At 41.4% G+C, this 27522-nt stretch overlaps 1 protein-coding gene across 1 annotated transcript; it reads right to left on the bottom strand.

The window, feature by feature from the left end:
- Window positions 1-446: 446 nt before the first annotated feature.
- On the bottom strand, window positions 447-27231 carry Pon3 (paraoxonase 3). The gene is made up of 9 exons (XM_032906968.1): window positions 27139-27231; window positions 25402-25472; window positions 19544-19599; window positions 14116-14281; window positions 10048-10174; window positions 6478-6678; window positions 5285-5366; window positions 4937-5065; window positions 447-1167 (listed from the first exon to the last, which is right to left on the bottom strand). The coding sequence occupies exons 1-9, from the start codon at window positions 27210-27212 to the stop codon at window positions 1009-1011; spliced, it is 1065 nt and encodes a 354-aa protein (XP_032762859.1). The 5' UTR covers window positions 27213-27231; the 3' UTR covers window positions 447-1008.
- Window positions 27232-27522: the final 291 nt, after the last annotated feature.

Here is a 27522-nt window from a genome sequence, read left to right as displayed (position 1 = left end):
TATCTCCTGCATTTGTCCCTTATCTGTTCTTCTATGGCTAATAAATCTCTTTGAGCTGAGAACTTGGCCTTGAGGTGTCTTGAAGTTCCCTACAGGAAAGGTGGTGGTAATCAACCATGAATTATTGGCTATTATTTGCTTGTTTGTTTGTTGTTGTTTTAACCAATATAGGAATGTCTTTACTTATCCTCATCAAATTAAGTTTAGATTTGTCCTTAGTGCATGCCATTTAGCCAGAATTTTTGTTTTCATTTTAGATTTATTGGTGCCAGTCCGTTGGAGGCTGCTTACTAAGTATTTATTGAGTTAACTAGTAGAAAAGCTGACCATGGCTGAAGAAGATAACTGTCCCAGGGCCCTTCATACATTCAGAGCCAAGATTAGTGACACTTATAATGGAATTATCAGTATAAATAAGCCTTATTCAAATAAAAAACAACATAACATGTGCCAAGCTAGCTGGTGAGATTTATGTATATTAAATTTCCAGAGTCCTCTTCCCTGTATGACTATATTTTGCGGCAAATCCATGTTCAAGGCAGGCTTTGGAGTTTAAAGATGAGAGTTACAGGTCAGAATATGTGCCTGGAAGATGGTGTCGCACACAAGATAGAAAACAGAACAAGAACTGTAAATAGTTAGCCATTAGCTTCTTTATTTCTATGGACTGCAGAAGCCTCGGACTATCACAGGTGTAAGAGGTGACATTGCTGGACAGATAACAATGGGCACAAGTTCAAGTGAGTGGGAAACCTAAATGGTCACAGCCTACCCATCACAGCGTATACAGAATGTTGGGCATATTAAATGTAGCAGAACACTTGGGTTTCTGGTTGCCTTGCTACTAACCTGACTCTTGATTTTGTGTATGTAAGTTTCTATACTCACTCACTTTTCTCCATAAGAAAAGCCATACATACTGTCACTGGTAATTGTAAAGAATTACAGTTCCCCTTATCAAACAATTACAATTTTACTTCTGTCAAATATAAAGATTTTTAGAAAGATCTAGAGTTCACAATAGAGAGCTTTGTGAAATATTGTGCCTATGAGCATTTTTTTATGATACACAGAAGCCACGGTGCTGCCCTGAAGCACAGAGCCGTTGTTTGCATACAGTGTGCTCACCCTGGGGTTATCTGACAAAGGATCCTGGATACGTAGTACCTGTCAAGAGAAGATCACTCATTAATATACTGCCCAGGAACATCTATTTCTAGATATTTCCCTTCCCACCAATTCTGGGACAAATGCATATTTTCAGAAACCAGTAAGCTAAAAATCTGAATTTCATCTGAAAGGTACTAATGTCCTAAACTGGACTGTTAACATTCCTGTCAAATTCCTCCATAGACACTTCAGCAGTTTGATAATGCAGGCATCCCTAGAGAAGAAACTTGGGTCCCATAAACACTTGTCTAACTCCTGAGTTGCCCGTAGTTCCCATCTGTACATGTGCCTTTGACTGAGCCTATAACATGGACAGAAAATCCCAGGACGAGTTGAGTAAAAGACACTCAGTCAGTTAGCCTAATCTGATAGTCAAGAGGGTGGCCATCCTCTCTGCTGAAGGACCCCATATCTAAGAGGCAGCTAAAAAACAGAAATAAAATACAGGAGTTTGGAGGCACCACTGCCTAGGGCTGTTATTGATCCCTAGGATTAGCTCACCCAGCTTTGCTAATCAGTAAACACATAAGCTCTTAGGTTTCCAAGTAATCTGGATGAAGTTCACAGGGTGGGGGATGGGGTGGGGGTGGGGGTGGGGGATGACTAAGATAGGAACCAAAGGAAAACAGCCAAGCACTGAAGCACCGGTTATGTTTATTGATCTCTATGAAGCTTAGGATTGTTTTTTTGTTTTCCCATTTAATTTTTGTTCTCCTTTTTAAGCTCCAAGAACTTTTGGGTCTCATGCAGAAAGCACAAGACTCTACTGAGTGGAGAAAGGTCAGTCACTGTGGTTACGTAAGTCTTATCTGGAATAAACAGGTATTTAAACTAGAGAACCAGATGTTAAAAGGTTTTCAATTATTTCACAGTGATAAGTTTGCATTCCCTTTGTGTTGACTGGTTTTATGTCAACTATTGATACAAGGTAGAGTTGTTGGAAAGGAAGGAACCTCAATTGAAAACAAAATGCTGATATAAAATCTGGCTCTAGGGAATGGTCTTAATTGACCATTGATGGGGGAGGTCCCAGACCATTGTGGGAGGTGCCATTCCTGAGCTGATGGTCCTGGGTTCTATAAGAAAGCAGACTGAGCCAGCTATGGGGAGCAAGCCAGAAAGCAGCACCCCTCCATGGCCTCTGCATCAGCTCCTGCCTCCAGTTCCTGAGTTCCTATCCTCACTTCCTTTGATAATGAAAAGCAATATGGACGCTTAAACTGAATAAACCCTGTCTTCCCCAAGTTATTTTCATCCCGGTGTTTCCTCACAGCAACATTAACCCTAACTTTAAAGGCAGCCATTGTGATTGAGCTTCTGTAGGGAAGCTCTGTCTTATCTAGAAAGTCAGTGGAATATATAACTGAATAAGGAAGGGTAGCTCACTGGATGGGGTAATGATTCTTCTTATTCTAGGTGTAAGCTATACTTCTGGAAATAATAAATATATGTATATTATTTATTATATTACATTATTTATATAAGTATATAAAATTTATGTATAAATAATATATACATATATATCTTATATATTTTAAATTTTAATTTATTGTGAAACGAATCTAAGGACAAAGTGAGAATAGGCTGACTAAATAAACCTCAAAGTCCAAGAGATTGTTCTAGGTTCACTTGAGGGCTTCCATGCTGTAGAAAGACAAGTGTTAGCTGCATGATTTTTACTCACTGGGTGAACATTGTAACTCATTTAAATGATTGCAAAATGAGATCTAGGCTTTCTTCAGTATCTAGAATAGGAGCTGTATCTATCCAAAGACATTTAATCAGGTTATCTTACATCTTAAAAAATGGTTTAAAAAGGAAATCTATTACTTTCACATTTGACGTGCTTTTTATTTATTTTATATAAATATAGATGTGAAAAACTAATAATGAAATCAAGTAAGTATATGTCAGGCTTTAGATACCTCTATATAATAAGAAAAGTTGGTCTACTGTACTGAAACTTATTATTACATGGTATTTACTTTTCACTATCCCTAACTCAACTGTTCCCATAGCCCAGTCCCTCTCAAATCCATGGTCTCTTCTTCTTTAATTACTAGTTGTATACCCACTCATATCCTGCTGAGTCTGTTCGGTGCTGATGCCCATGTGTTTAGGACTGACCACCTGGGAAATGGATTCTTCTTTTCTCAGCAGCCATTGATTGGCTGTAGCCTTTCGTCTAGGGGCAGGACTTTGTGACATTTTCCCCATCCTTGTTGGCATGTCAACTGCTGTTGTCATTATGGGGATCCTATTTGTAAATGTCTTCTAGAGGTTGCTTGGAAACTGTAACCATAAAATCTCAATAATATGATTGCCTTAAATATTTCTTTAAAATTCTCTTTTAAAGTTCTCATGACTGATCTGTGAATTGCAAAGAAAAAGAATTAAAAATCAGCCACACCGTTAAGAAGGAAATAATCCCACCTTGGTGAATGAACATGTTAAGATTTGAATCTCAGTTTTTCAACTTACCAAATGGGTCACAAAGTACTTCAACCCACACCTTACATTCTAACCTAGGACCTACCATACCTCTGTACATCAGTCTTAACCCTCTATTTAGCTGTGCTTGGTTGTTCTATACAACTTACCATCTGTACTTTCATTTAGAGTCTGTCCTTCTGTCCCCTAAGAATGGAAGCCTGGCAATTTTTTATGTTTGTTTAAAGTTTTATTTCATAGCTTATTAGTTTTGCTAAGTATGTGTGTTTCAGGGAGCACATGGGCATGCAGGACAGGCACACTCATGCCATATCCCTTGTGGGGTCAGAGGAAAACCCTTGGTAGTTGGTTCTCTCCTTCCATGGTGAGACCCAGGATCAAGCTCAAGTCATAAGGCTTGAGTGGCAAGTGTTTTACCATCTAACTAGTCTATGTGTGTTTACTTTCTTTCTCTCTCTCTCTCTCTCTCTCTCTCTCTTCTCTCTCTCTTTCTTTTTCTTTTTTTCTTTTTCGAGCTGAGGACCCGAACCCAGGGCTTTGGGCTTGCTAGGCAAGCGCTCTACCACTGAGCTAAATCCCCAACCCCGTGTGTTTACTTTCTGATATAGTCCAAGCATTAAAACAATATCTAGCAAAATGTAATTGTCAGTAATAAGTCTTTCCAAATATCTGTGAAAGAATTTGTACTTGCAGCTAAATTCAATGAAAAATTCTAAATTATGATTATTATCATTAAGCTCAACACCATATTAAATTGCCTTATGCATATTGTCTTATTCAGTTGGTTTAAATGTTTCAGATAATTCAATAGTTTTTCACTTTAGGAGATATACTTTAAAATAAATCAGTCTTTATTACTATCATAATTAGAATTTGAGAATAAAAATACATTTGCTTCAGAGACTAGTCACTTAAACCCGTTGTGCAGGCTCGTGCTCAATGAATGAAGATGGTTTTATACATTTCTCCCTCTCTGACCCCTGCAGAGGCTTCTAAGTTGGAAATACAGTAGTACAAATCTATATCAATATGAATTATCAAGGTCATCTTTCCTCTTTACTCTCAATAGCACAAAAAGCCACAGTGAAGTTAGGACCTGCTGTCTGGCAATGATATTATATTGGCCCCTGGTGACTTAAAAAATGTAGGAGCCCCCTCTCTCTAAACTGCCAATATGTCTACATTTTTGCATAAAGATTTTGTTCGGTTTTGGAATATAAATGGAACCCAACCCACATGAACCCTCAACATCACCTCAGCGAAATTTTCACTCATGTAGATTTCCACGTTAGTTCAAGGAGAAATCGATACTTACTTCTGACCCTGGGGGATCCTCCGGGTTATAGATCAAGAGCTTCATGGGGTTAGGATGGCATCCTGCCAAAATATCTCCGGTGGCTGGATCAACAGTCAGGTTATCCACTAAGGTGCCCAGCTGAATTACCTTCCACAGATATGAAGTAGTAAGGACATTATCTCAATGTTCTTCTCTGCCCTCCCTGCCTCCGGCCAGCTCTTCCCCAGCACTGGACACTAGTATCGCTAAGGGTTTGTGATTGCATCTAAAAATGTAAATAAACGTATATCCTTAAGAGCATTGCTGGGTCAAGTATGAGACTAATGTATGAGGCCTTGTGGTGTGGGTTGGCTGGGGTACTCTTACCTTCACTGGAGTTAAATCCCAATTATCGTGTTTTTTCATTATGTGAATGTTCTTAGCTGTTACATCAGCTACATAGACATACCTGTAAAGTAACACTTACACTTAAGCAAGTGGTAATGAAATATGATACTGTGTCTTATATAAAAATTCACACTAGCTTGAAGAGACACTGCGATGTCTTTCTACAACACTATAAAAGTAGAAAATGAAGCGGTATTTTTAATATTACTGAAAGGTTTTATAGGCTTTTGATGTAAAATATGACCATAAAGTGAAAACTGGTATTGCAGATGACATACAGCCTCAATGTCATTGCTGAGGAGAATGAGGAAAGGGAATCCTTCCAAGGATAGAGTCCACACTTTCAAACTTAGTACAGGGGAAACGATGGTGTGGCCACGAAGCTCGATCACACTCATGTTTTTAAAACATAAGGAATGTTTAGAGGCAATTTCTTTTCTGTAGTTGTTTTTGTTTTGTTTTGGCTTTTTGTTTGTTTTGTTTTTGACAATGGTCCCACTGTAGCCTTTGGTTGTCCTGGAACTGACTATATGTAGGACAGGCTGGCCTCAAAATAACAGATACCTTCCTGCTTCTGACTCCTAAGTTCTGGCATTAAAGACACGCACCACTACATCCAGCCAACAGGCATGTTCTACAAGGATCAGCTCTACGCAGAATCTCAGATCTAAAGGTTGCTATTCATAGTGTATCTCTGTTCTGAAAGCCTTCACTTCTTAATCATCAGCCAATTTGCTTTTACAATTTCATGCTTTCTTAAAAACAGTCAGGGAATAATCATACGTCTGACAACTATACCATCACATGTCTGGGGCAGACTTCTCTCTCTGATAAGAGCTTTTGGTTAGCCTGACCTTATTCATGTGATTAAATAATTTTTGGGCTCATAAAGTGCAGTGATATTTAATAAGCATCCTGCTTTCAGAAAGAATGTTGGAAAGGACTGTATCTAGTTATATAAGAATTTAGAGCAAGGGCCATATTTTCTCTTCCTACTGGAGGGGACTTGAAATTCAAGAAAACAAAGACCCTTTAAGATCACACATTTGGTATGAACTGTGGGCACACCTGAGGCCTCCACACACATACTAACTACTTGAACTTAGTGGATCTCTTCAGGCAAGGAGCTCTTCAAAGTATCAGGGGCAAAGGGCAGAAAATAAAAAGCATACTTCTGGTCTAGTGAGACTGTGATTCCATTGGCAGAACTAAATCCTTGGGCTACTACTTTGACCTCTTTGGGGCTGTAGAAAAGAACAGAAGTCCAGTGAGGGTCCAAGATCATCTCCAGAAGTACCAAGAAATGACTGGTAAAGTAGTGGTCTCTTGTAGCATAGAACTGCTCTGGCCCAAGAACCACAATGTCATTCACACTAGAAAGAAAAAGAGCAAGAAACCCATTAGGTATTTGAATATCTTGATTATTGACAAAGCTATTAATATCTACCTAGATCAACATGTTCGTCTGTTTTAAATGGTAGAGATGAATTAATTAATCCCATAAAATATTCAGATTTTACTTCCACATATTTTCTTTTGTCTATGATTTTAAGTAAAAAGTGAATATGTATATTAACAAACTCTAGACTTGTAGATGTCAATGATAGTTTTCTGTGACACATACAATATCTTTATTTTAGATCCTCTAGAGTTAGGTTTAATTTTAAAAGCAAAGCACTGTCATATGGCTTGATTTTACCGAAAAAGATGTGGTTTCTTTTGTTTGTGGATATTTGTGTGCATATTCATGTATGTATCTGGGGAGAGCAGGTAAGAGGTCAAGTTCAAGTGTAGTTCCTCAAGTCCCATCTACCTTGATTCTTGAGGTTTCTAGGGTGGTTGACCCATAAACCCCAAGGATTGACCTATCTCTCTCTTCCTGTCACTGAGATTACAAGCGCATGCTACTATGCCTAGCCATTCTTTTGTAATTGAGTTCTGAGGGTCAAACCTGAGTCCTCATGCTTGTGAGATAAGCAGTTTACTGACTGAGCCATCTCCCCAGGCCCTGGGTTTGGTTTCTTAATGAAAGAGCTGGAGAACCAATGAGTGTTCCATTGTATTTTCATAACCACCATTTTTTTCCTGTTCTGTCCTCCTAGGACCCTAAGCGACACTAGGTCCCTTGATTGCCATGTGCAACTTGAGTAAGATAATGAAAGAAAACCACACAGCTTTGAGCCATGGGCATTCCTTCCTGTCTTTATCTCTTAACCAAGTCTATCTGGGCATTTACATTTTCTCTTTCTTTTAAGAAAGCTTCGAGTTTATAATACAACCAATGTCATTTTAGACAAGAGAGTATGGAAATGTGACTTGAAAGTTAAAAAGAAAGATGGCAGATTTTTATTTATCATTTATCTCTGTATGTGTTTGCATGCACATGCGAGTGTGCCAGCGTGCAAGCGTGCAAGCGTGTATGCATGTGCACATTCATTAGCTCTCCAAGACATCCACAACAGTGCATGTGCAGAGGTCAAAGGACAACTTGCAGGAGCCTGTTCTCTTCCTTCTACCATGTATGTCCCAGAGATCAAGCACAGGTTGTCAGGCTTGCTGGCAAGCATCTATACCTACTAAGCCATCTCATGAACCCAGAGGGGTTTCTGTTGTTTGTTTGTTTTGTTTTGTTTTAAACAAATACTATTTTAGGAAAGGAAACTTTGGATGAATCAGAAATCATTCTGCAGTTTTGTACAGCTTTCCACATTGCTAGCCTATCCATCCTTCGTGACTTGGCCTGAGTACCTCTCTGTCAAATGATTTTGAGTGACATCATAAATTACATTAAAGTCTTGCCTGGCACTCTGTACTAAGTTGCCTCACAGTTTCCTCCTGTGAGGCTGAGCATTGCCCTTTGTATTTATTGCCCATTGTGTGTGTTACTCCTCTCAAACTCCTTAGATCCTGCAGTCTCACTGGCCTCTTCCCACTGTCAAGTAGGCTCAAATTCAACCAGTCTTGGGAGGGCTCCCACAGATGCCACTTCACAAAAGGTCACAGCTATGACCTCTTGCCTTCCACTGTCAAAGCACAGGATAGCATAGGTTTACCTCTCACATGTGCGAGTGGGTGGGGCAAGAGTGAGAAGGCCCTTGGGGCACCTTTGACTTAGGAGAACTGAGGTCACAGGATAAACTTCTCTTTTCTTATCATGGTCAGATTATTATGAACCAAGGCTGTTGTTGTATTTTCGAGGTAACCTCCGATTTCAATCTGTGTCAACTGCACTTGGTAATGAGTGACTCGACCAGGCACCTCTACCCCTTCGTCACGTATGTTTCCTGCGTCTGTTATAATAAGCTACCAGCAACTGTAGGGATTAAACAACAGAAGCTATTCGAACATGGTTCAACAGAGTCGGAGAGTTAGCAGAGCCATAGTCCCACTGAAGTTTCTGTGGAAAAACTCTTGTCTGTGGCTTTTCCACATGCAGGAAACTCCCCCTGACCTATTGATCTTTCACTCCAGAGTTGGGCCAGTATTCGCCTTTGTATGTCTCTCTTCTGCACGCATCTGCCTTCTAACTGGATTACAGATCTGTCTTAGTCGACTAAGTCTGCATCTTTAATTGACCATTTCCAAGCAAGGTGGCATTCTGAAGTATGTGTGGAAGAAATTCAAGCATACACTTAATATAAAATTTTAGAAAAGTGAAATTTGGGTGACTTGGGGATTATTTTGCCATTTTGTAGGACACCGTTCAACTCCCAACAATCCCCTTTCTTTCTTTTCCCTCCCTTTCCCTAGAAAATCCTGTGAGGTTCGGATCCACTGTGGCTGCAGAACCTCCTGATGTGCTTACTTCATAAGAGAGAGAGAGAGAGAGAGAGAGAGAGAGAGAGAGAGAGAGAGAGAGAGAGAGTCTTACCGTTTAAACCCTGAAATTGGCTATCTACTAAAGAATATTAATTTTCCAAATTTAATAAGAATGATGCCAGTTGGGGATTTAGCTCAGTGGTAGAGCACTTGCCTAGCAACCGCAAGGCCCTGGGTTCGGTCCCCAGCTCCGAAAAAAAAGAAAAGGGAAAAAAAAAAAGAATGATGCCTATCACTGCAAATTAAGAGTTCAGCTTTGTCAGACTGGAGCTTATGTGATGACTACGTCAATCAGAAACTGACTCAGGCAACCTCCCTGGCCCACAACTTCTATGAGACTCGGTTTACTTATGCTCGTTACTAAATGCCGTGTGACCGTTCAGTTAAACAAAGTATTTTTCCCCTAGCACTTGGCACACAATCGACACACACACTTAAGGTAATTTTTATAAGTTCCCACAGGTTGTTTTCATTTATTTAAATTTTTATCAAATTCTTCTTTAAAGAATTGGATACAAAGAAATAACTCATCTGGAGGTTGATTATAATACCCAGTGGGTAAGACTCAGCGAACACAACCCACCACTATGATTGGCAGAGGGAGTAGGTGTTTAAAGAGAGCACAGTATTGAGTTGCTGTGGCAAAGAGGTTGGAACTGGAGCTGGGAATCTAATTGAGCACCTTTATGGGATTAAAGAGCTTTCAAAAAGTGGGAAAATATAGAGACATTCAATACTGAACACAGCAATTTCTACTGAGGTGCTGGGCAGTCCCACCATGGGAGGCTTTAGAAAGCTTTAGAGAGAAAAAAAAGAATTGCTTGCGAAACAAAAGCTGACGAATGCCTGCTGAACCAAAGAAAGTGGAGGTGCACAGCGGAGGTGCAGGGTAAATAGAATCACGAGTAGCTTTAACCCCATACCTCTCGAAAAGCTCATGTTTTATGGTTTTCAGGTGGACGAGAGAACGCTGTTGTTCTTCAAACTTAAATATCTCCACCGTGGAGTCCATGTGGGCGTGATTCACAGCGTAAAGATACACAGTGTTGTCTAAATGGGAGAGGGAGGGAGAGATATGATTTCAGAGAAAGATATAATTTCCGAGAAGTTTGAGTGAGCTTCTGGTACCCATTATTAGACGTCTTTAAAAAACCTGATTGTCTCCCAAGGTTTTGTCTTGGATGGGATCTTGCTATGTTCTCCGGCTTAAGTTGAATTTCAAGGCTCCACTCATGGAGTAGTGGAATGATAGAGGCGGGCACTACTGGGCGATAGTTGCTTTTATGAACTGTCAGTTAGGTCCTTAATGCCAATGCTAGATGCTTCTGTTTTTTGAAGAAATTAAACCTCCAATAGGGGGTAACCCAGCAATTTTATCAAACACAGCAATTTTACCAAGCAACAGTGCATAGCATGTGTGTTTGTGCAGTGGTTTCTACAGCTTCACTACCACACCCTCTCTAAAGAGATGGATGGCTCGTCACCGAGCGAGTAATCTCTGCTGAGACATTTTGGGGGTGTGTCACAAAGGTCTACATTTCGACCAAAGTTCAAGAAAACTCGGGGTATGGGAATGCTTTAAGGGAAGCTGTTCCTCAGCCGTACAATGAACTTCTAACGCAAGCCAAATACCTGAGTTGAGTAACAACATTTACAGACCTGTAAAGTAAACACACCAACAGGAACAAGCCAGCTAACCCCGGGCATAGCCAACCTCAAGAATGTTCTCAGCTGCCCGCTTTTGCTCTGAAACGCAAACTGCTGTGAAGAGGATTGAAGGTGGAGGATTCATGACTTATAGGAAGGTGTAGGTCTGAGGCCTTTAGGGACTCCTCTGATCCTGTCCTCTCACTGGGAAGTTTATCTGTATCTGTTGTTCCTATTTGCTACCACACATGTAACGGAGCAGGTCTGAGGCCCATTACACTCAGGGCCTCTGACCACATTAATCTCTTCCATGCAAATTAGGTGGAATTGCTCCCCCTGACAGGTGAATCTTTCCTTTGGTCTCATTCTGCTGTGTTATAGGGCCCAGCATTTGGCAACAGAATGTGGGGTGGATTCCAGGTTCTACTCAGACACTTTTGTGGGAAGCAGAGTGGCAGGTGTCCATTCTGCACTGGATTAGCCCAGTCTTAGGTCTCCATGGCTCTCCCTTCCACAGCAGAAAGACAAGTTTTGTTCTGCAGGCTCGTTTCATCCTCACAGTCCTCCATGCGACATTTTGGCCTGGTGAATTAGTCCCTTAATTAAGGAATAAATAAATAAAGTTGGCTGTCAATCACGGTACATTCAACATCTAGAAGCCAAAGTATATGGTTGGTAGTTAATCTGTAAGATGATCCTTCCTTTGAATCTGACCTCCTGATATCCCTAACTCTAACATCCAATACAGTGAAGTAGTCTAGGCTAACTGACTGCTCTCTTACCTCAGCTCTCTTTGGAATGTGTTAGCCAGCACAGTGTTGGGCAAAGAAGGTGTGGCTGAAGAGGGTTAGGTACAATGTGGTTCCCTAGTTTTACCAAGTAAGAGACACAAGATAAATGAATCCACCTGGCCATTTCCTCAGAGAAGTCAACCCTGTATCACATTTCTCCCAATCCCAGCTTCTCCATCTCATTAAATGGAGTATTAGTGTAAGCTGTCCGATGCTACAGCATCCATATTCACTTGCTCACCAAATACCTGTTTGCTCAGTTCCTATTCTGTCTTGGTTATAGTTCTTGAATCTCCGATTCCAGTAATGAATGTGTTGCATACATTTTCATGGTGAATATATTTTGAGAAGAAAACAGGAGTAAAAACTAGTAAGTAGAAGCAAAGAATGCCAAGAGAGGGAGATACCCTTTTTATTTCTACAATGGCATCCATATATGTTCAATGGATTCACAAATATATTACATTTAAATTAGTTTGGAATTATGGACTATAACAAGCAAAATGTACCAGACATGGCTATTTTCAGGGTGGATAATAGAAGATTTGTTTCTGGGGTAGTTTCTTGAGATATGAGTCACATACCATTAAATTCAGTCTTGTAAAATGTAAAATTTAGTGCGTTTTAGTATATTCATAGAGTTATGCAGTAATAAGCACTACCTAGTTCCAGAATATGTGCATCAGCCCTCATATAAATCCCCCATTATTTAGCTGTTCCTTTCCATTTCCCCTTCTTCCCAGCCTCTGCCCAGTGACTGGACTACTCCACATGGCATAGCATTTTCAAGGCCTTGCATGTCACAGCACACTACCCCACCACCTCCTTTCTATTGCCAAATGATGCCCTATTGTAGAAATTATGTTACATGCTCATCAGTTAATGGGCATGTGAGTACTAGGAGAAAGGCTGACACGAACATCGATGCAGGAGTGTTTGTGTAGAAGTGTTGCCAGTTCTGCTGATCACACACCAGAGAGCAAAGCTGCTGCGTCACATGATAACACCAGATTTTGAACTGACCGACAGCTTCCGGAAGTGGATGCACCTCTCACAATATCACCAGCAAAGGAGCCCAATTTCTCCACATCTTTACTTACATTTGTTATTACTTGTCTCATGTGTGTGTGTGTGTGTGTGTGTGTGTGTGTGTGTGAGTAGTAGTAGTAGTAGTAGTAGTAGTAGTAGTAGTAGTAGTAGTAGTGGTAGTAGTAGTAGTAGCAGTAGAGTAATGTATATATGTGTGGTACATGTACATTATAGGGTATGAAGGTTAGAGCAAGACATTACTCCATTACTTTCTGCCTTATTGCCTTGAGACAAGGTCTCTCACTGGCTGGTTGGTGAATTCTGAGAATCTACTTGTCCCCACTCTCAATATTGGAGTTTCAGGAATAAACAGCCATACTTGGCTTTTTAGGTAGGTGCTAAGGATTCAAACTAGGGTCTATGCTTGAAGACCAATGGGGAGATCCTGTTACCTACTGCCCTGTACCTAGTCTCATGTTCCTTTTATTATTCTTGTGTACATGAAGTGACTTATTTTGACTTCATTTGCATTTCACAAATGGCTAAAATGGTCAAATGTCCTTTAACATCTTAATTGGCGTTTGTATACTTTCATAGGAGAAATGTCTCTTCGGAAACCTGTCTACATGTAAATAAGTTTATTTGTCTCTCGGATGTTGAGGGGCATGCTGGAGGGTTTAATGTCAACTGGCCGCAAGCTAGAGCCACTGGAAAGGGAACCTCAACTGGCAAAATGCTTCCATGTTTCCTAACTGTTGGACATTTTTCTTAATTAGTAATTGACGAGGGCTCAGCGCATTGTGGACACTGCCATACACGGGCCAGTGGTCATAGGTTCTGTAAAAAAGCAGGTTGAACGAGCACTAATGAGTAAGCCAGTAAGCAGCACTCCTCCGTGGCCTTAGCACTAGTTCCTGCCTCCAGATTCCTGCCCTGCTTGAGTTCCTGCTCCGACTTACTTTATTCAAATAGGCCCTTTCTTCCCCAACTTGTTTGGGTCATGGTGTCTCTTCACAGTAATAAAGCAGTCATTAAAACAAGTTGTAAATATGGTCTGTGGAAGCTCTGAATCAGACATATTGTCTCGCATGTCTTATCTGTCATTCTTTGAGCATGTTTTCTTTTTTTCCCACTTTTTTGGCAGTATTTTTAGGTACAAAATTGGGGTTTCAGTTCCTAGGATTCCAATTTATTCCTTTGTCTCTTATGGTATGATTTTTTTCCCTGTTATACTATTGTTGTCAAAGGGCCTTCACTTTATATGTTTGATTTCTTATTTAAACGGGTTATAGGTGAAGAAGAAAGGTGGATGAAAGGAAACCACCGGGCCTCAGTTTCGCCTTCCTTCTTTAGATCAATGTTTAAAACTGTTTCTTGTGAACGTTGAAACTTTTGCAAATGTTCCCTACATTTCTTTGGTTGAATAGCACCTGGCCTATACCTTTAACATAAATGCTGCCCTGCAGGGGATCTATGTCGCCTCTTCCTTCCAATCTCCCTTACTCTTGGTCACTTGGGTTGTACCTTTGTCGATGAAAGTGCTGATCCCGTGGGGATTCAGTGACTCCTGGTCGAACCCATCACTGATTTCCAGTGCTTGTGCCTTTGGGTATGGTTCATTCAGATCCATCAGGAAGATTCTTCCTGGCTTGTCTGGTGCAAAGCTTGGCATACCTGGATATTTTAGTCCCTATGAAAACAGAGAATAAGTACGCACTTACGCATATTTAAACGCTATTTTCCTATAGCAGCCAAAATCTCAAAGACAAACAAAAATGTTTCGGGTTCTGCATTTTCATTTTGATTTGGTGGATTGTTCTCTGTCCGCTAAAACCATTCAGGGATCTGGGGGAGGGGCATGGTCAGAAACACCATTCTTTGTTTGTGAATACAGGAAAAGCCACAATTGAGAAAAGGAAGCATTTTTTATCTTAGAAAGAATTAAGCCACAGATTACAATGCCGGGCACCAAGCTGTGTTACTTTCTTAGAGTCCTTTGGTCTGCCCAGGTCTTGGGGTACTCTTCTGTAAAATGAAGCAACTGAAACTTACACAGCCTAGGATTCTTTCCAATCTTGATAGTTGATAGTTTCCATATCCAAATTCTATTGATTCTATTGATCGTATGCTTCCACTAGTTATATTATATTATCATAAATAGTACCAGCTACAAGTCAGCACAGGTGTCAGCATCATAAAGATTTCTGACTTACGTTGTTGCTATAGGAAATGTCTGAAAATTCTACCTTGAACCTTTACTCTAAAGAGTACAAAAACTTCATTCAAATACTTTGAACAGTACCCATAGGGCCAAGTCTTTATCAATCAACAATAGACATCCACAAGGAACTGAACCTTTAACATACCCCAGGTCCCTGTGTCCAACCTTGAGGTTTCTATCCAATAACTAAACAGTTCTTATACTCAGATTTCTTCCCTGTCACTCTAATTTAACTCAAAATAGACTAGCTTTTTTTTCCCCTCTCTAAGTCTTAGTTAGACTTTCTCCTTTCTACTCTACTGTCTCTCCCAATTCTCTTTCTGCTCTTATCCTTGTAAATACAGACACTCACTGGCCCTTCTGTTGCCCCTCACTTTGGGGTGGTCAGTGTCCTCTGCACACTCCTGTCCACATCACCCCATTTTTTTTTGAAATGATTAGTTCATTCTTGTTTTATGTAGATGAGTGTTTGAGTGCATATGTATGGCCTTCACATGTCGGGGTCTGACGGCCTTGGAGATGAGAAGAGGGTGTAGGATATCATAAAACAAGTTTTAGACAGATGTGAGCCGCCATGCTAGTGTTGAGCACTGTACCAGGCACTCTGTCAAAGACTTAAGTGATCTTACTGCTGGGCCATCTCTTTAGCCTCCTCCAAGTTTTACGTGAAATCTTCCTCCTACAAACCTTGTATCTCAGTGCTGTTGGAAGGAAATCTCTGAAACCATGGGAGAAGTTCCAGGTTTTTTTTTAAATTTTCCTCCTTTAACACACCTGGAGCAAGGATGGGTAGGGCCTGACTCTCAGACTCTGTTTCTGGGCCAGATTCTGTCCCACCAAGTCAACAATCTCTCTGAAGTAGCCGCACTACTTGTTTCTGTAATGGATCTTCTCTCTGCCCTTTCTTTGCCTGGCCAAGCTCTTAAGAAGGAGGACATCCTTCCTTTATCCTCTTTACACCTGATCCCTCCTGTTTCCATCCTTATCTGCCCCCAGTCCACAGAGACAACTGGGGTTGGGGGGGTGCTTTCATTATTTTTTCTTTAGGAGTATGGCCCTTGGTTCACCCAAGTTCCAGTAGGTAGTCCCATACCAATGAGTACATAGACAGCACAAAGTGAACTTTGTGTTATTAAAAAGAGGGATGAGATGGGAAGCCGAGAAGGGGTGTGGATATGGGGATTAATCTGGGAAGAATTTGGGAGAAGAGTTGGAGTGAATATGATCCAAATAAATTGTTTGAAATTCTCAACATATTACAGTAAACACTATAGGGAGACACCGTCACACATACTATAATGATTATGAAGAAAAGAGGGGGGCTTCTAAAATCACCTTGAAGAATTCTTAGTATATCTCTTCATCATCTGGAAGTCACCATGCACCATTGGATTTCTTATTCACTGGCATAGAAACTTCATTCTGTTTTCCATACATGTATCCTAAATGTGTTTCATCTCATGCCATTCTGTCCATGTGCCATTCTGCTTCTCATGAAATTATCGTTTGCCTCCTTCCTCTCTGGAAACGCCATGGCAGTTAATGGAAATTGCCGCTGACTCCATTCTGTGACTAATCCTTCAGTTCTTCTCTTCTCCCTCTTTTCTTGAGGATGAGACATGCTTCTACTCTTCTATTAAACCTGTCACCTCTTTTCCTGATCCCCTGTTCCACATTTTTCATTAATGACTTCCGTGACCTGGAATTTTTCATTTTTCATTTGTTCATTTTTCATTCCTCAAAATAATCATCCTTCTTACTTACTTCAAATATGTATTTATCTTTTTATTTTACCAGAAATTTCTCAGCAATATCACCCAACCTTATTACCTGATTTATTGCAACTCTCCTTTCTCTGGGATCCACATTGTACCTCTAGTATTTTGTGGAAACACTATCTCCACAGGTCATGGCAACAGTCTCAAAATGTCTTCCTGGGCAGTCCTTTCTCTATTTACTGCTATGGGTTCTAGACACTGTCATGTGCCTCCTTCACTCATATCAAAAAGTCAGAAGCAGAGGTCTGAGAGAGAATTTCTGTCTCTATTTCTGCCTCTTAGATTTTTCTTTGGTCTGTCCTTAGACCCATTTTCTCCCGGTGCACTTTCCTACTTCTTTTATTCATAAAGCTTCAGCTATTTCATGTCCCCCAGTAATCCCCTCATATGCATGTCTACTCAGAACCTCTTTCTGGGACTATAGCCTACATTCTTCATTTTCCTCCTAAGGTCAGCTTCAAGTAGACTTGCCAAAACCAGTCAAACACGTCCCTCCAGATCCTCTCTCTGGTGGATATTTATTCTCCTCAGTTAAGCGTGTCACTGATTCATTGGGCCATGAAATTTCTCTCTCTGTAGCTAATTTGTCAGTAATGTGTTTGGATCAAAGAATAGCAATACCAAAGGAGGAAATGTTAGGGACCTCAAGCTATTTGCTTGACTCATTCATTGTAAAGCTCTTCTGCCATTCCATACATAGGGATACACTACCTTGAGACACATACACCATTGTATGTGTGCGTGAAGGCAACATATCTCTAAAAGCACCATGGTGTCATAGAGACAGATGAGGAGGACACTGTCATCAAACAAAGAAAGCAGAAAAAATGAAAAGACAAGATTTAACAGATGCAACAGTAAGGCACGGGATTAAGAGTGCTAAGGAAATATTTCTGGAAGAAGATTTAAGTTTCTGTTTATGGCATTCTGTTGGGTTAGAACTGGTGGCAGGAATCCTATTGGATGCCAGTAACAGCATGCAAATGCATCCATACCACTCATGACTGGAAATAGTGACAGTCGATTTGAGGTACAGGCTTCTGATTCCCTCCTGTCTATTGCATATATGGGTAGACATTCATGAAGCCCTCCTCAGATTTCATATGTTCAGTACTAGACTGGGTGTCTGGAGCATTAATGAACACATCCATGTCCCCGATTCAAAGAACTTAAAGTTGAATGACATTGCAACAAGAACATATCAGGATATGGTGGTACCTAGGATAGATAGCTCACTCCTATCCAACAACAGAACCAGGGAAGACTTGCTGAAGAATCTGAGTACCTTCACAGGGAGGCTTCAGCAAGAACAAGAAGCTAAACTGGCAAAATGGGAGGATGGGAGTAATCTTGAGGGTAAGAAGCATGCCAAGTCCCAAGGCTAGGGTTGGGGGGTGGGGATAAGCTCTTTGTCACTTTACAAATGCTCTATCTATCTCCATAGAACCCTTTTCTGCCTCTGCAGCTTCTAAACCTTGTCAAAAGAGTCAAGAAGGCCTTAGGAGAGGCAAGGAGAACATGATAACGAATGCAGGAAGATTAGAAGCAGAGCGAAAGAGCATGATTCTAAGCTCTAAGCAGGAGTTGCCAGTTTACAGCAGGATGAGAAGAGCAGGCACGCACACATCTCTCACACAGTACTCAGGATGATAATGTGTTCTTCTTGTTTAGCAATGACTTGGAATCTCTGCTGCCATGGGGAAGCATAGAATAGAAACAACAAATACTTTCCAAGAGCAATGACATCTCCTAACTATACAGAATAATGGCGTTTGCAGGTCTTTTTGGCATAGCCCAGGAAAATCAAACTTAACAACAGAAAATTGAGGTCAAGGTAAAAGAGACTTTTCCAGACAGTTTTGTTTTATCCTTGAGTTTGAAGGAAAAGTAAAGAACGACAATCCTGCCTCTCCATATTTAAAATTCAACGGAGACTTCTGTACTATACTCTGCATACTTACAAACCTGCAAATTCAGATCACGATACCTATAGGACGTCTTTCTTTGAGTCAGTCAAACATATTTAGACTTAGAATTCATGGAAATTAGTGGTGTGTAAACAATTGAATATTTCACATGCAATTCTAGCAACCAGAACAACAACAGCAGCAGCAACAAAATTCACACTGAAAGTGTGGTAAATCCACTTTTTCAAAATCATGAATCCAAAGCTCTGGACTTAGCGAGTTGGTAGGGTTCCTGATATGCACACACCTCTGGTTTCAATGTTTAACAAACACCACAAAAACAAAACCAGTAAATCTCAGACCCTATCCCAATGAGCTATTGGCTTGATAGATGCATGGAAACCTTCAATATGTAGTAAATACATAGTTCTTCCTTTCTTTTTCTGATCTTCCTTCCTTCCTTCCTTCCTTCCTTCCTTCCTTCCTTCCTTCCTTCCTTCCTTCCTTCCCAAGCATAAAGTCCTAGTCATTTAAAACTTCACAAAGTGATATAAAGAATAAAATAATCTTCTACTCTACTCATGGAAACACATTGAAGGAATAGCTGAGAGCTCACCTATTGACTTTTAAACTCATTAACATTTACAGAGCTGCACACATGAGCAGGCATGACAAGAATACTGGCTAGTGAGATGACTACCAGACACTGAAGTACCCCCCAATAAGTCAGTGATAGAGCTGAGAAGCAACAAGACAGATCTGGAGGCCAGCCTGAGAGCCAAATGGACATCAATACACATTTATGGAGACCCTAACCGAGCATGCAGCTGCCCACAGGAAGTTGCCCACATGAGGCAGCCAGAGTTAGGCATGCCTGTGGTGCTCTAATTAGCCCTCCAGATTGCAGTCTGGCTTTTGTAGTTGACTGGTCTACCCAGAGGTGGGATGAGCATGTAGGGGTCCATCTGGCATCTTTAGCTGGAAACTTTAATGCACCGTCTACACAGCTATTGATGTGAGCATCAGAGCGGTTGGCAGATACTCACGGTGGAGATAAAAGCCAGCCCACTAGGAAGTATATCAATATCTTCAGAGCCATTCTCTGCAAAACACAAAACAGAAAATAATCGCAAGGATGCATATGTGGAGCCTTCAAAGAAGAAGTTCAATAGCCCAAACTTTCGAGGTTTTTTTTTTTTTTTTTTTTTTTTGGGAAAATGCACTGACTATTTCAACCATTTACTTGGGAAATTAAGGTAACTTTCAGAAATCCCACAGGTATAGCTGCTCTTAGAACACTTATGTCTGTCTCTCCAAGCATTAAATTCTTCCTAAAAATTCCATTTTCAGGAGAAAAGTGCAAAGCAAACTACCCTATAAAAATAAAATCATATCCTAGTTTTATTCTTTAAATTACAACTTGCTCGGCATATATACTGAGAAAGTCTGTGTTATTCCTCACAAAAAGACTGTTCCTTACTTACTGAATGGAATTGTTTAGTCAACACTAAGATGCTTCCCTTGGAAGTCTCTCTGCCGAATATTCTTCATTCTACAACCTGTCAGACCTAAGCATGTACAATCACACTGAGAAATTATTGGTTCAGTAGGTGACAGTCAGGCTTGGGACAGGCTGTGGAGAACAGTTAGTTTAATGAGAAAGAGTAGGGTCAGATCACCTCCTCCTTGAAAGCCTTGCACATTGTTCTAAGTATACACTGTTTGAGCAGGGATGGGCCAGAGGACTGTATCTAGTAGAAAGAAATTTAATATGGCTAACTAGACATCAGAGCCCAGCTTCACACTCTACCAGATGATGTGAGTTTTCACACTCTTCCACAGTGAGGCAAGGTCTAAATTCTCTCCCCTAAAGCCTGAAGGAATTTTGACATTGTCTTGACAAATCAAGAGGGGTAAATACAATGTCATGTGACGTCAGAGGCTACATTTCATAGCCATAGCTGCCCTGGTCTAGTCTGTCCCTCCATCTCTTCCTCCTCGTGTTCCTTCTTCCCTCCTCTTCCTCCTTCTGTCTCCTTTCTCTCCCTCCTCCACTGTCTCAAGGATGTGCCCTGAAGTAAAATATAGAAGTCTGGTTATTCAAAGCTACAGAGCAAGGGATGTAAAGAATGGAAAAGATGAGGAGAAAAGCCAGGGGGTCCCAGGTGGCTTATTACCAACCTCTGAGTCATCTCTGCTAGTACAAATAGAACAACTGGACTTTCTTCACTAAACCCTGCCAATACTGAAGACAAGAAAAAAACCTAAAATTTTCTTGTTTGTCATGATACAGTTTCTCCCTAGGTAGCACAGAAGGACTTTGAACTCATGATCCTCCTGCCTCAGCCTCCTGAATGCTGGAATTACAGGTGTGTGTTGCTATGTCCTAACGTACTGTTCAGTGTCATGAAGTGTGGGGCTGTGTGTTACACAGCCACAATAATTGGAACACGAGGGAAATGGATACCTGGGGAAATGGATGACTAGGTTGTCACTAGGCGACTGGGAGAGAATATGGGTGGATGTGGAAAAGAAAACCAGGACAAAGCCAAAGAAAATGTAAATTTGAACCAATAGAATGGCGGGCGAGTGAGAGGAGCTGAAGACCGGAGATCGGAGAGAAGCTAATCCCCAACTAGTAATGTGAAAACTAAAGTTAAACAGAGCGTCCCATCCCCTGAGCATTTGGGTTCATCAAGATTTACCTACCTCGGTGCCCAGATGCCTTGCGAAGCTTGATGCTATTTCCATAAGGAGTGAAATGCACTCTGGGAAAACCCACACATGGAGTAAAGTCATTCAGCACTGCAGGTCGGTTACTTCCTTGGTATTTCTCCCACCTTTCTGATTACCCCTTCTTAGTTTCCTGTTGCCTTTATCTCTCACTCGGCTCTCAATATAGAATAAAGTCTGCCTGCCCTTACTTTGCTTCTCAAGGCAGAGCGAGCAACAGCCGGGTCCTGCAGTTTCAGCTGCCACCCACCTGTCCTCGGTTCTCTGATCGGCATCAAGTCCTTCTTGCAAGTTCAGACTCCTAACGGTCATCCAGTGCTGAACATGCCACCTGGCTTCTCATGCTCAACAGGCTCCTAACAGATCTGGACACTTCGTCTTCCTTTATCTTTTCCATCTTTCATCGACAATGAATAGCAGCACCTCCATCCTCAGGTTCCCAGAGCAGGGAACCTGGAGCTATCTTTTCCACCTCCCCTTTTCTTTCGTCCCCCAAACCTTCACTTATTTATCATATATGTACTCCCAGGTTTCTACAACAAGTTCCGATTAGGCTAGCTTGCTTCCATAGGCCATTGTCTGTCAACACATCTTTCTAGACTGCTAAGTTAACCGTATCACTCCCCCACCTTAAGGCTTCTCTTCTAAAGGCCTGCTAGAGCTAGCTGTACAAATCTCATGCTCCTTCGTGTAGCTCCAAATCCAGTCCCATTTTGGCTTGGGCTCAGTTCCCTTTGATACTGTCCTCCTGGATACATTCTAGCTCTGTATTGGTGTTTTCTTGAGTAGTTGAACCTTGCTAGAGTTGTTCATTTGTACACACACACACACACACACACACACACACACACACAAAGTAGAAATAATTTAAATAACAATTAAAACCCATCTAGTTGTAAAGAAAAAAAGAGAAAAGAACTTTATTTGGCTATGTGTCTGCTGTATTCCACTTAAAGTCCTTCAGTCCCTCCATTGCTACATTAAACCCTCTACCATCAAGTACATAGAGCTTGTGACTAGTGTCTTCTTAGCTATCTCTACTTAAATATTTAGTCACCTTCTTCTGGTCAGTTTTCATTTAGTAATATTCTACCTACCGGCATCTTCTGTTGCAATAAGATTTTTAGAACGTCGATAATAAAAATGTGCTGTTGGGAGATTAGCATTATACAACAGAGACTACAGAAGCATGGAAGAAACTATCCTAATCCTTAAACCAAGCGAATATATGGACCATCAGGCAACTAATTTAATCAGTGTCTTCCATGAAAAGCATAGATACGGGCTTCAAAGATCTGTGTGGCTAGAACAGGTGTTTGCGAAGGAGTTAACACCGCACTTGTAGGTACACACCATTGACCCGAGAACTTCCTGCTTTTGTTGTTTTGCTTTGTTTTGTTTTTACACAACCAGCAGCATTGTTTTTATTAACAAATGAACTGCATTCATCCTAATATATTCAGTTCTTCAAGCATAAAATATAAACACACGACAGATGTAAAATGTGCCAATGTTAAATCATTTTTTTTTCATCCCATATAAGCCTATTAAACTATTTGGGTAATCAGGGCACTTGACCTATGCCTTACAGTATTTACTGTAGCTTTAGTTTCTCAACTTTAGCTAACTTATATAATTTGAGAATTACAGTAGACATTAAAAATCTCACAATGTAATTATTTCCCTAAACTGCTTGGCAGATTCACGTTTTGAGAAATACACATGCAGTGAGCATGGCTGTTACTCTGTAGACCAGTGGCTCTTAACCTGTGGGTCTCAACCCCTTTGGCAAACCTCTCTTGTCAAAAATATTCATATTGTGATTCACAACAATAGCAAAACTACAGTTATGAAGTAGCAAAGAAACTGATTTTATGATGGGGGCCACCATAACATGAGGAACTATATAAGAGGGCTGCAGTGTTGGGAGGCTAAGAACCACTGATCCAGAGAGTGAGCAAGTAGGTGAATGTCCTGTTGCCTTGCCGTTCATATTAAATTAAGTCTGATCCATTTAAAAAATTTTTGCTTTTGTTTATTGTTGCCTTGTGTGTGTGTGTGTGTGTGTGTGTGTGTGTGTGTGTGTGTGAGAGAGAGAGAGAGAGAGAGAGAGAGAGAGAGAGAGGGAGAGAGAGAGAAAGAGAGACACAGAGACACAGAGAGAGAAAGGCAGAGAAAGAGATAAAGAGGAGAGAGAGAGAGAGAGAGAGAGAGAGAGAGAGAGAGAGAGAGTCAGTCTTTGGGTCTTTATTGGGGCTTGAATCGAGAGCCTCATTTTTATAAGACTGATTAAAAAAAATGCACTGGAGCCATTATTGTCTATTGTCTGTTAAGACTTGTACTGTGATCCTAGAGAAGGTTCTTAAAAATCAAGCAGAACGTAACCTTCTGGATAATTTCCTGTAACCCTTTTAAATACTGACGATCCCGTCACTTCTGACCTGAGGCCACTGTTTGGGCTGGAACACACAGAGTACTGGTGCAGCTTCTCTGGAGACACCTTGAGCCTCCTTCTGACGCTTGCTACTTCCCAAACTGCCCTAAGGTGGTCGAAGGGCCAGCTAACCTCAGAAGTCCACATATGCTGCACATGCTCACGCCTTTCCAATAGAATCCCTTTAATACTTGGCTTCTGAAACACCACAGTTACCTAGGGAGTGTCGCCATCCTTCAGTCCCTACTTGGCAGCACAAACCACTTTTAAGTGCCTGGAACAGGGCTGTCGATGTAGCTCAGTTGACAGGGATCCTATCCCTACCACCACACAAACTGGGCACTATAGGGCACCCCTATGATCCCAGCACTAGTGGAGGCAAGAGGGTGGGAAGCTCAGCTTATTATTGGGTAGATAATGGGTTCAAAGCCACCCTGAGATACCTGAGAAACTATCTCAAAAATCAAAACTAATATAAACAAATGAACAAAAAGAAAAGACAAGGTAGGAGGTAAAAGAATAAAAACCCCAAACCAAGGGGCTACTTTTCTGCTTCTTTAAAAAGTCTTTTAACAAGAAAAAGAAAACACAGATTCACATCAGAAAATAAGCTGTCTTAGCTCATACCAATAAATAAAGTCTTTGACCCTAGGAGTTTACAATCTGATAATGAACAAGAACACCAGCTCAGAAATAAGCTCGGTGGTAGGCGTGGATTCGAACTGAGTTTCGGCCTGCTGTGAGAATGAGGAGGAGAGAGGAACCTGTAGTTGACTGCAGTGCTCAACTATGGGGAAGAAAATGTCACAGCGAAGATGAGAAAGACGGAGTGCATTCCTATTCTCGGACAGTGAGCAGACTCTGACTGGATTGTCGTTTTCTTTCCTAGTAGTAAAACTGGAGGCTTGCAGCCCAAGTAAACAAGGTTGCAGGGCCAAGGAGATGAGGTCTGTGGGCACAGAGGAGACTGCTGCTTGCTGGTCTCCTGTGGGAGCAGGAGGAACAAAGAGGAAACCAATGGTCCTCAGGTTTTTAACCAAGTTTCCAGAGGATGATGGGCCACACTGTAGAAAAGGGTTTAAGAGCCAGTCTTGGGCTGAGGAACTGCAGAAGGAGTGTCAGGGTTGTGAGGCTGATGCCAGTTAAATCAGAATCTAAATAATCAAAACTGGCCTCAGCAATGGGGAGAGGAGACTTCCAGTTTGTGAGGCTGGAGGTATAGCTGCAGAGTTGATATTCATATTTTTTCTTCCCACCCCATCCCGCCACCACCCCCCCCCAGATTCATAATTTTGAAAGAAATCTAGGTGGGCTGAAAGTCTGGATATATCTGAGAAGTGCTTACCAGAAAATGATGAAGGAAAGGATACTTGACTTCAAGATTGCCAAGGAGAGAGAGAGAGAGAGAGAGAGAGAGAGAGAGAGAGAGAGAGAAGAAGAAGAAGAAGAAGAAGAAGAAGAAGAAGAAGAAGAAGAAGAAGGAGGAGGAGGAGGAGGAGGAGGAGGAGGAGGAGGGGGAGGGAGGAGAGTCAGTAGAGAAGAAATAGTAAGTGGAATTCATCAGATGATGGAGAAATGCCCTTAAGGAGGCAGTCTGAGGAAAGCCATTTAGATGGTGGTCTATGGAAACTCCATGGAGACTGTACGTGGAGGTACCAAGAAGTAATAGGAAATTAAATGATTTAGTAGATGCAGGGAAATGACGACCAAGAAATCCCACTACCTCCATGTACTCACCAAGTCCCTCAATCAAGTGGCAGTTCTGTGGTTCTGTGGGCTTTATTTCTCGAGAGGTACTAACTCGTTCTCTGTAGAAGATAAAAATCAACACGAAGAAACCAACATGGAGGTCAAAGCACCTCATCCCAAGTCAATGTCTGAACTGTAGAAATGGAGGTCTTTCAGTCACTGTTCTGTGGTGAAAATTACGATGCTTCTTTTCATGGGTGCCATACAGATAGGTAGGCAACGCCTCTGATTTCTAGTTCCGTGATCTGTCTCACATGAGCACTGTGCCTACAGAAGCTGACTTCACAGTTATTGCTGAAGGAACACAGCACAATTCTATAAGAAATATAAGACCCCCACTTAATGCTAGGCAGAACCGAACAACACTCTTCATTTAAAGGAATAAAATAGCATTACATCATAGTCCTAAATATTACCTATTATGAATCTGTACTTACCACCCTTCATATTTTCTTGTTTTCTTTTGACCTTCTTCCTCCAGTAGGGAGAAAAAAAAATCCCAATTTCTTTGAGGTCTCCAAGGAGCTGAACTGTTCACTTTTGCTGTTAGCTCATTTCAACTAATCCTATGCTGACTTACTATTAAAGGCACTAGCCAAAATACTTTTCAGCACAGTACCCTTATTTTGCAGTGCAACAGTGTTCTAAATGCTAGGTAGAATTTAAAATATTAATCAAACGATATTCATGAAGACTGAAGTTAGATTTACCTTTTGATCACTTATAAAAATTACTCTTTCGGGATACAGTTGTAACTCAGATGGGGTAGGGGAGCAGGTGTTGATCACCCTAGCTGTACCAGACGTGGTGTGTGTGTGTGTGTGTGTGTGTGTGTGTGTGTGTGTGTGTGTGTGCGTGTGTGACACCCTTAAATTTACTACTTGACGATTCTGTCATTTGTTATTTGGGGAGGAAGGGTGTCAATGAGCACTCTCAAGCTGGACTACAAAGTGTTGCCAACAGATATCAAGTATCTGAACAGATTGCAGCAGCAAACCTCCGAGACCAGTGCCTCCTCAGAGAAAGAATAAAAACAACTTGATGGCAAGCAAAGACCTCAGCCCCATGTAGCAATAAGGCAAAACAAAAAACAAAAAACAAAAAAAAAAAAAAAAAACACAAAACAAAACAAAAAAACAAAAACAAACAAACAAAAAAACAAAAAACAAAAAAAAAGCGTTTTTGTTTTGTTTTGTTTTAAAAGTTCTTTCAGATCAAAATGAGTTTAATTCCGGGATGGCTGTCCCTGCCGGATCTTCTACTTCAAAATGTCAACCACCCTCCAAGCCAGTTTCTGTCTGCGGGGTTCAGCTCTCTTCCCCATTTTCCTGGAGCTCTCTTCCCCGTGTCCTGGCTCATCTTCCAAAGTGGCATGGGTTCTGTAACACACAGCACTTTCAGTGTCTGAGTCAGTCATAAACACCCAGCTGCTAGTCTGGGCCCCTCCCCCAAGTTCAGCACTTGCAGAGGACTTTAGCATTTCACAAAGGCAGTGCAACAGAAGACCTGGAACAGAGATCAACTGTGGGCTTTCCTACCCTGGCAGCCTAGAAAGGCGAGCAGCTGTCCCTTTTCCTAACGGGTGAGTCTCAAGGAGAAGTTCATTAGGGACTGAGGTCCAAAACTGCTCCTTTCCACCCGCTAGTAAGTTGGAAGTGGGTCATCCCTGACATGGACTAGAAAGGAAAGAGAGCTAAAGACGTCTCCATGGAGATGTCCACTCACCTAAAATTCAGAAGCCTTTCCCCCATTAAGGCCAAACTGGCCCCCAGCAAGGTCAGCGCCACTAGCTTCCCCATGGTGTCTGGGTGCCTTGCTGCAAAAAACGCGGAGTCTCATGCCCCTCCCTGGGCGCGGACGCCCTGGTCCCGCCCACTGATCAGTCCTTTGCGCCCCGCCTGCCTGCACCTCCTGGCAGGTGCGCTGTCCCCTCCTAGCAGTCCTGAGGGTTTTGCTCTCTCCTGCTTTAACATTCAAGGCCACTTCCATGAGAAGGGCACAAAGCTACTTGTTTGTTTGAGTTTCAAGGGAATTTTTGCTTTTCTGATTCAAGTCCACCTTTATTGCCGATAGTTCAAGGCCACTTAAAGGTGCAGATTCCAAGGCTGC

This window comes from Rattus rattus, chromosome 6 (assembly GCF_011064425.1).
Source record: "Rattus rattus isolate New Zealand chromosome 6, Rrattus_CSIRO_v1, whole genome shotgun sequence".
Classification (NCBI taxonomy): Eukaryota; Metazoa; Chordata; class Mammalia; order Rodentia; family Muridae; genus Rattus; species Rattus rattus.
This window is presented reverse-complemented; position numbering and strand designations above follow the sequence as displayed.

Coding starts and splice junctions, on each gene's coding strand:
- Pon3 (XM_032906968.1), bottom strand. CDS start 27,212: ATGGGGAAGCTAGTGGCGCTGACCTTGCTGGGGGCCAGTTTGGCCTTA. Junction 5,367..6,477: donor ACAGTCTCACTAGACCAGAA/GTATGCTTTTTA, acceptor GTTACTTTACAG/GTATGTCTATGTAGCTGATG. Junction 5,066..5,284: donor GGGATTTAACTCCAGTGAAG/GTAAGAGTACCC, acceptor TATCTGTGGAAG/GTAATTCAGCTGGGCACCTT.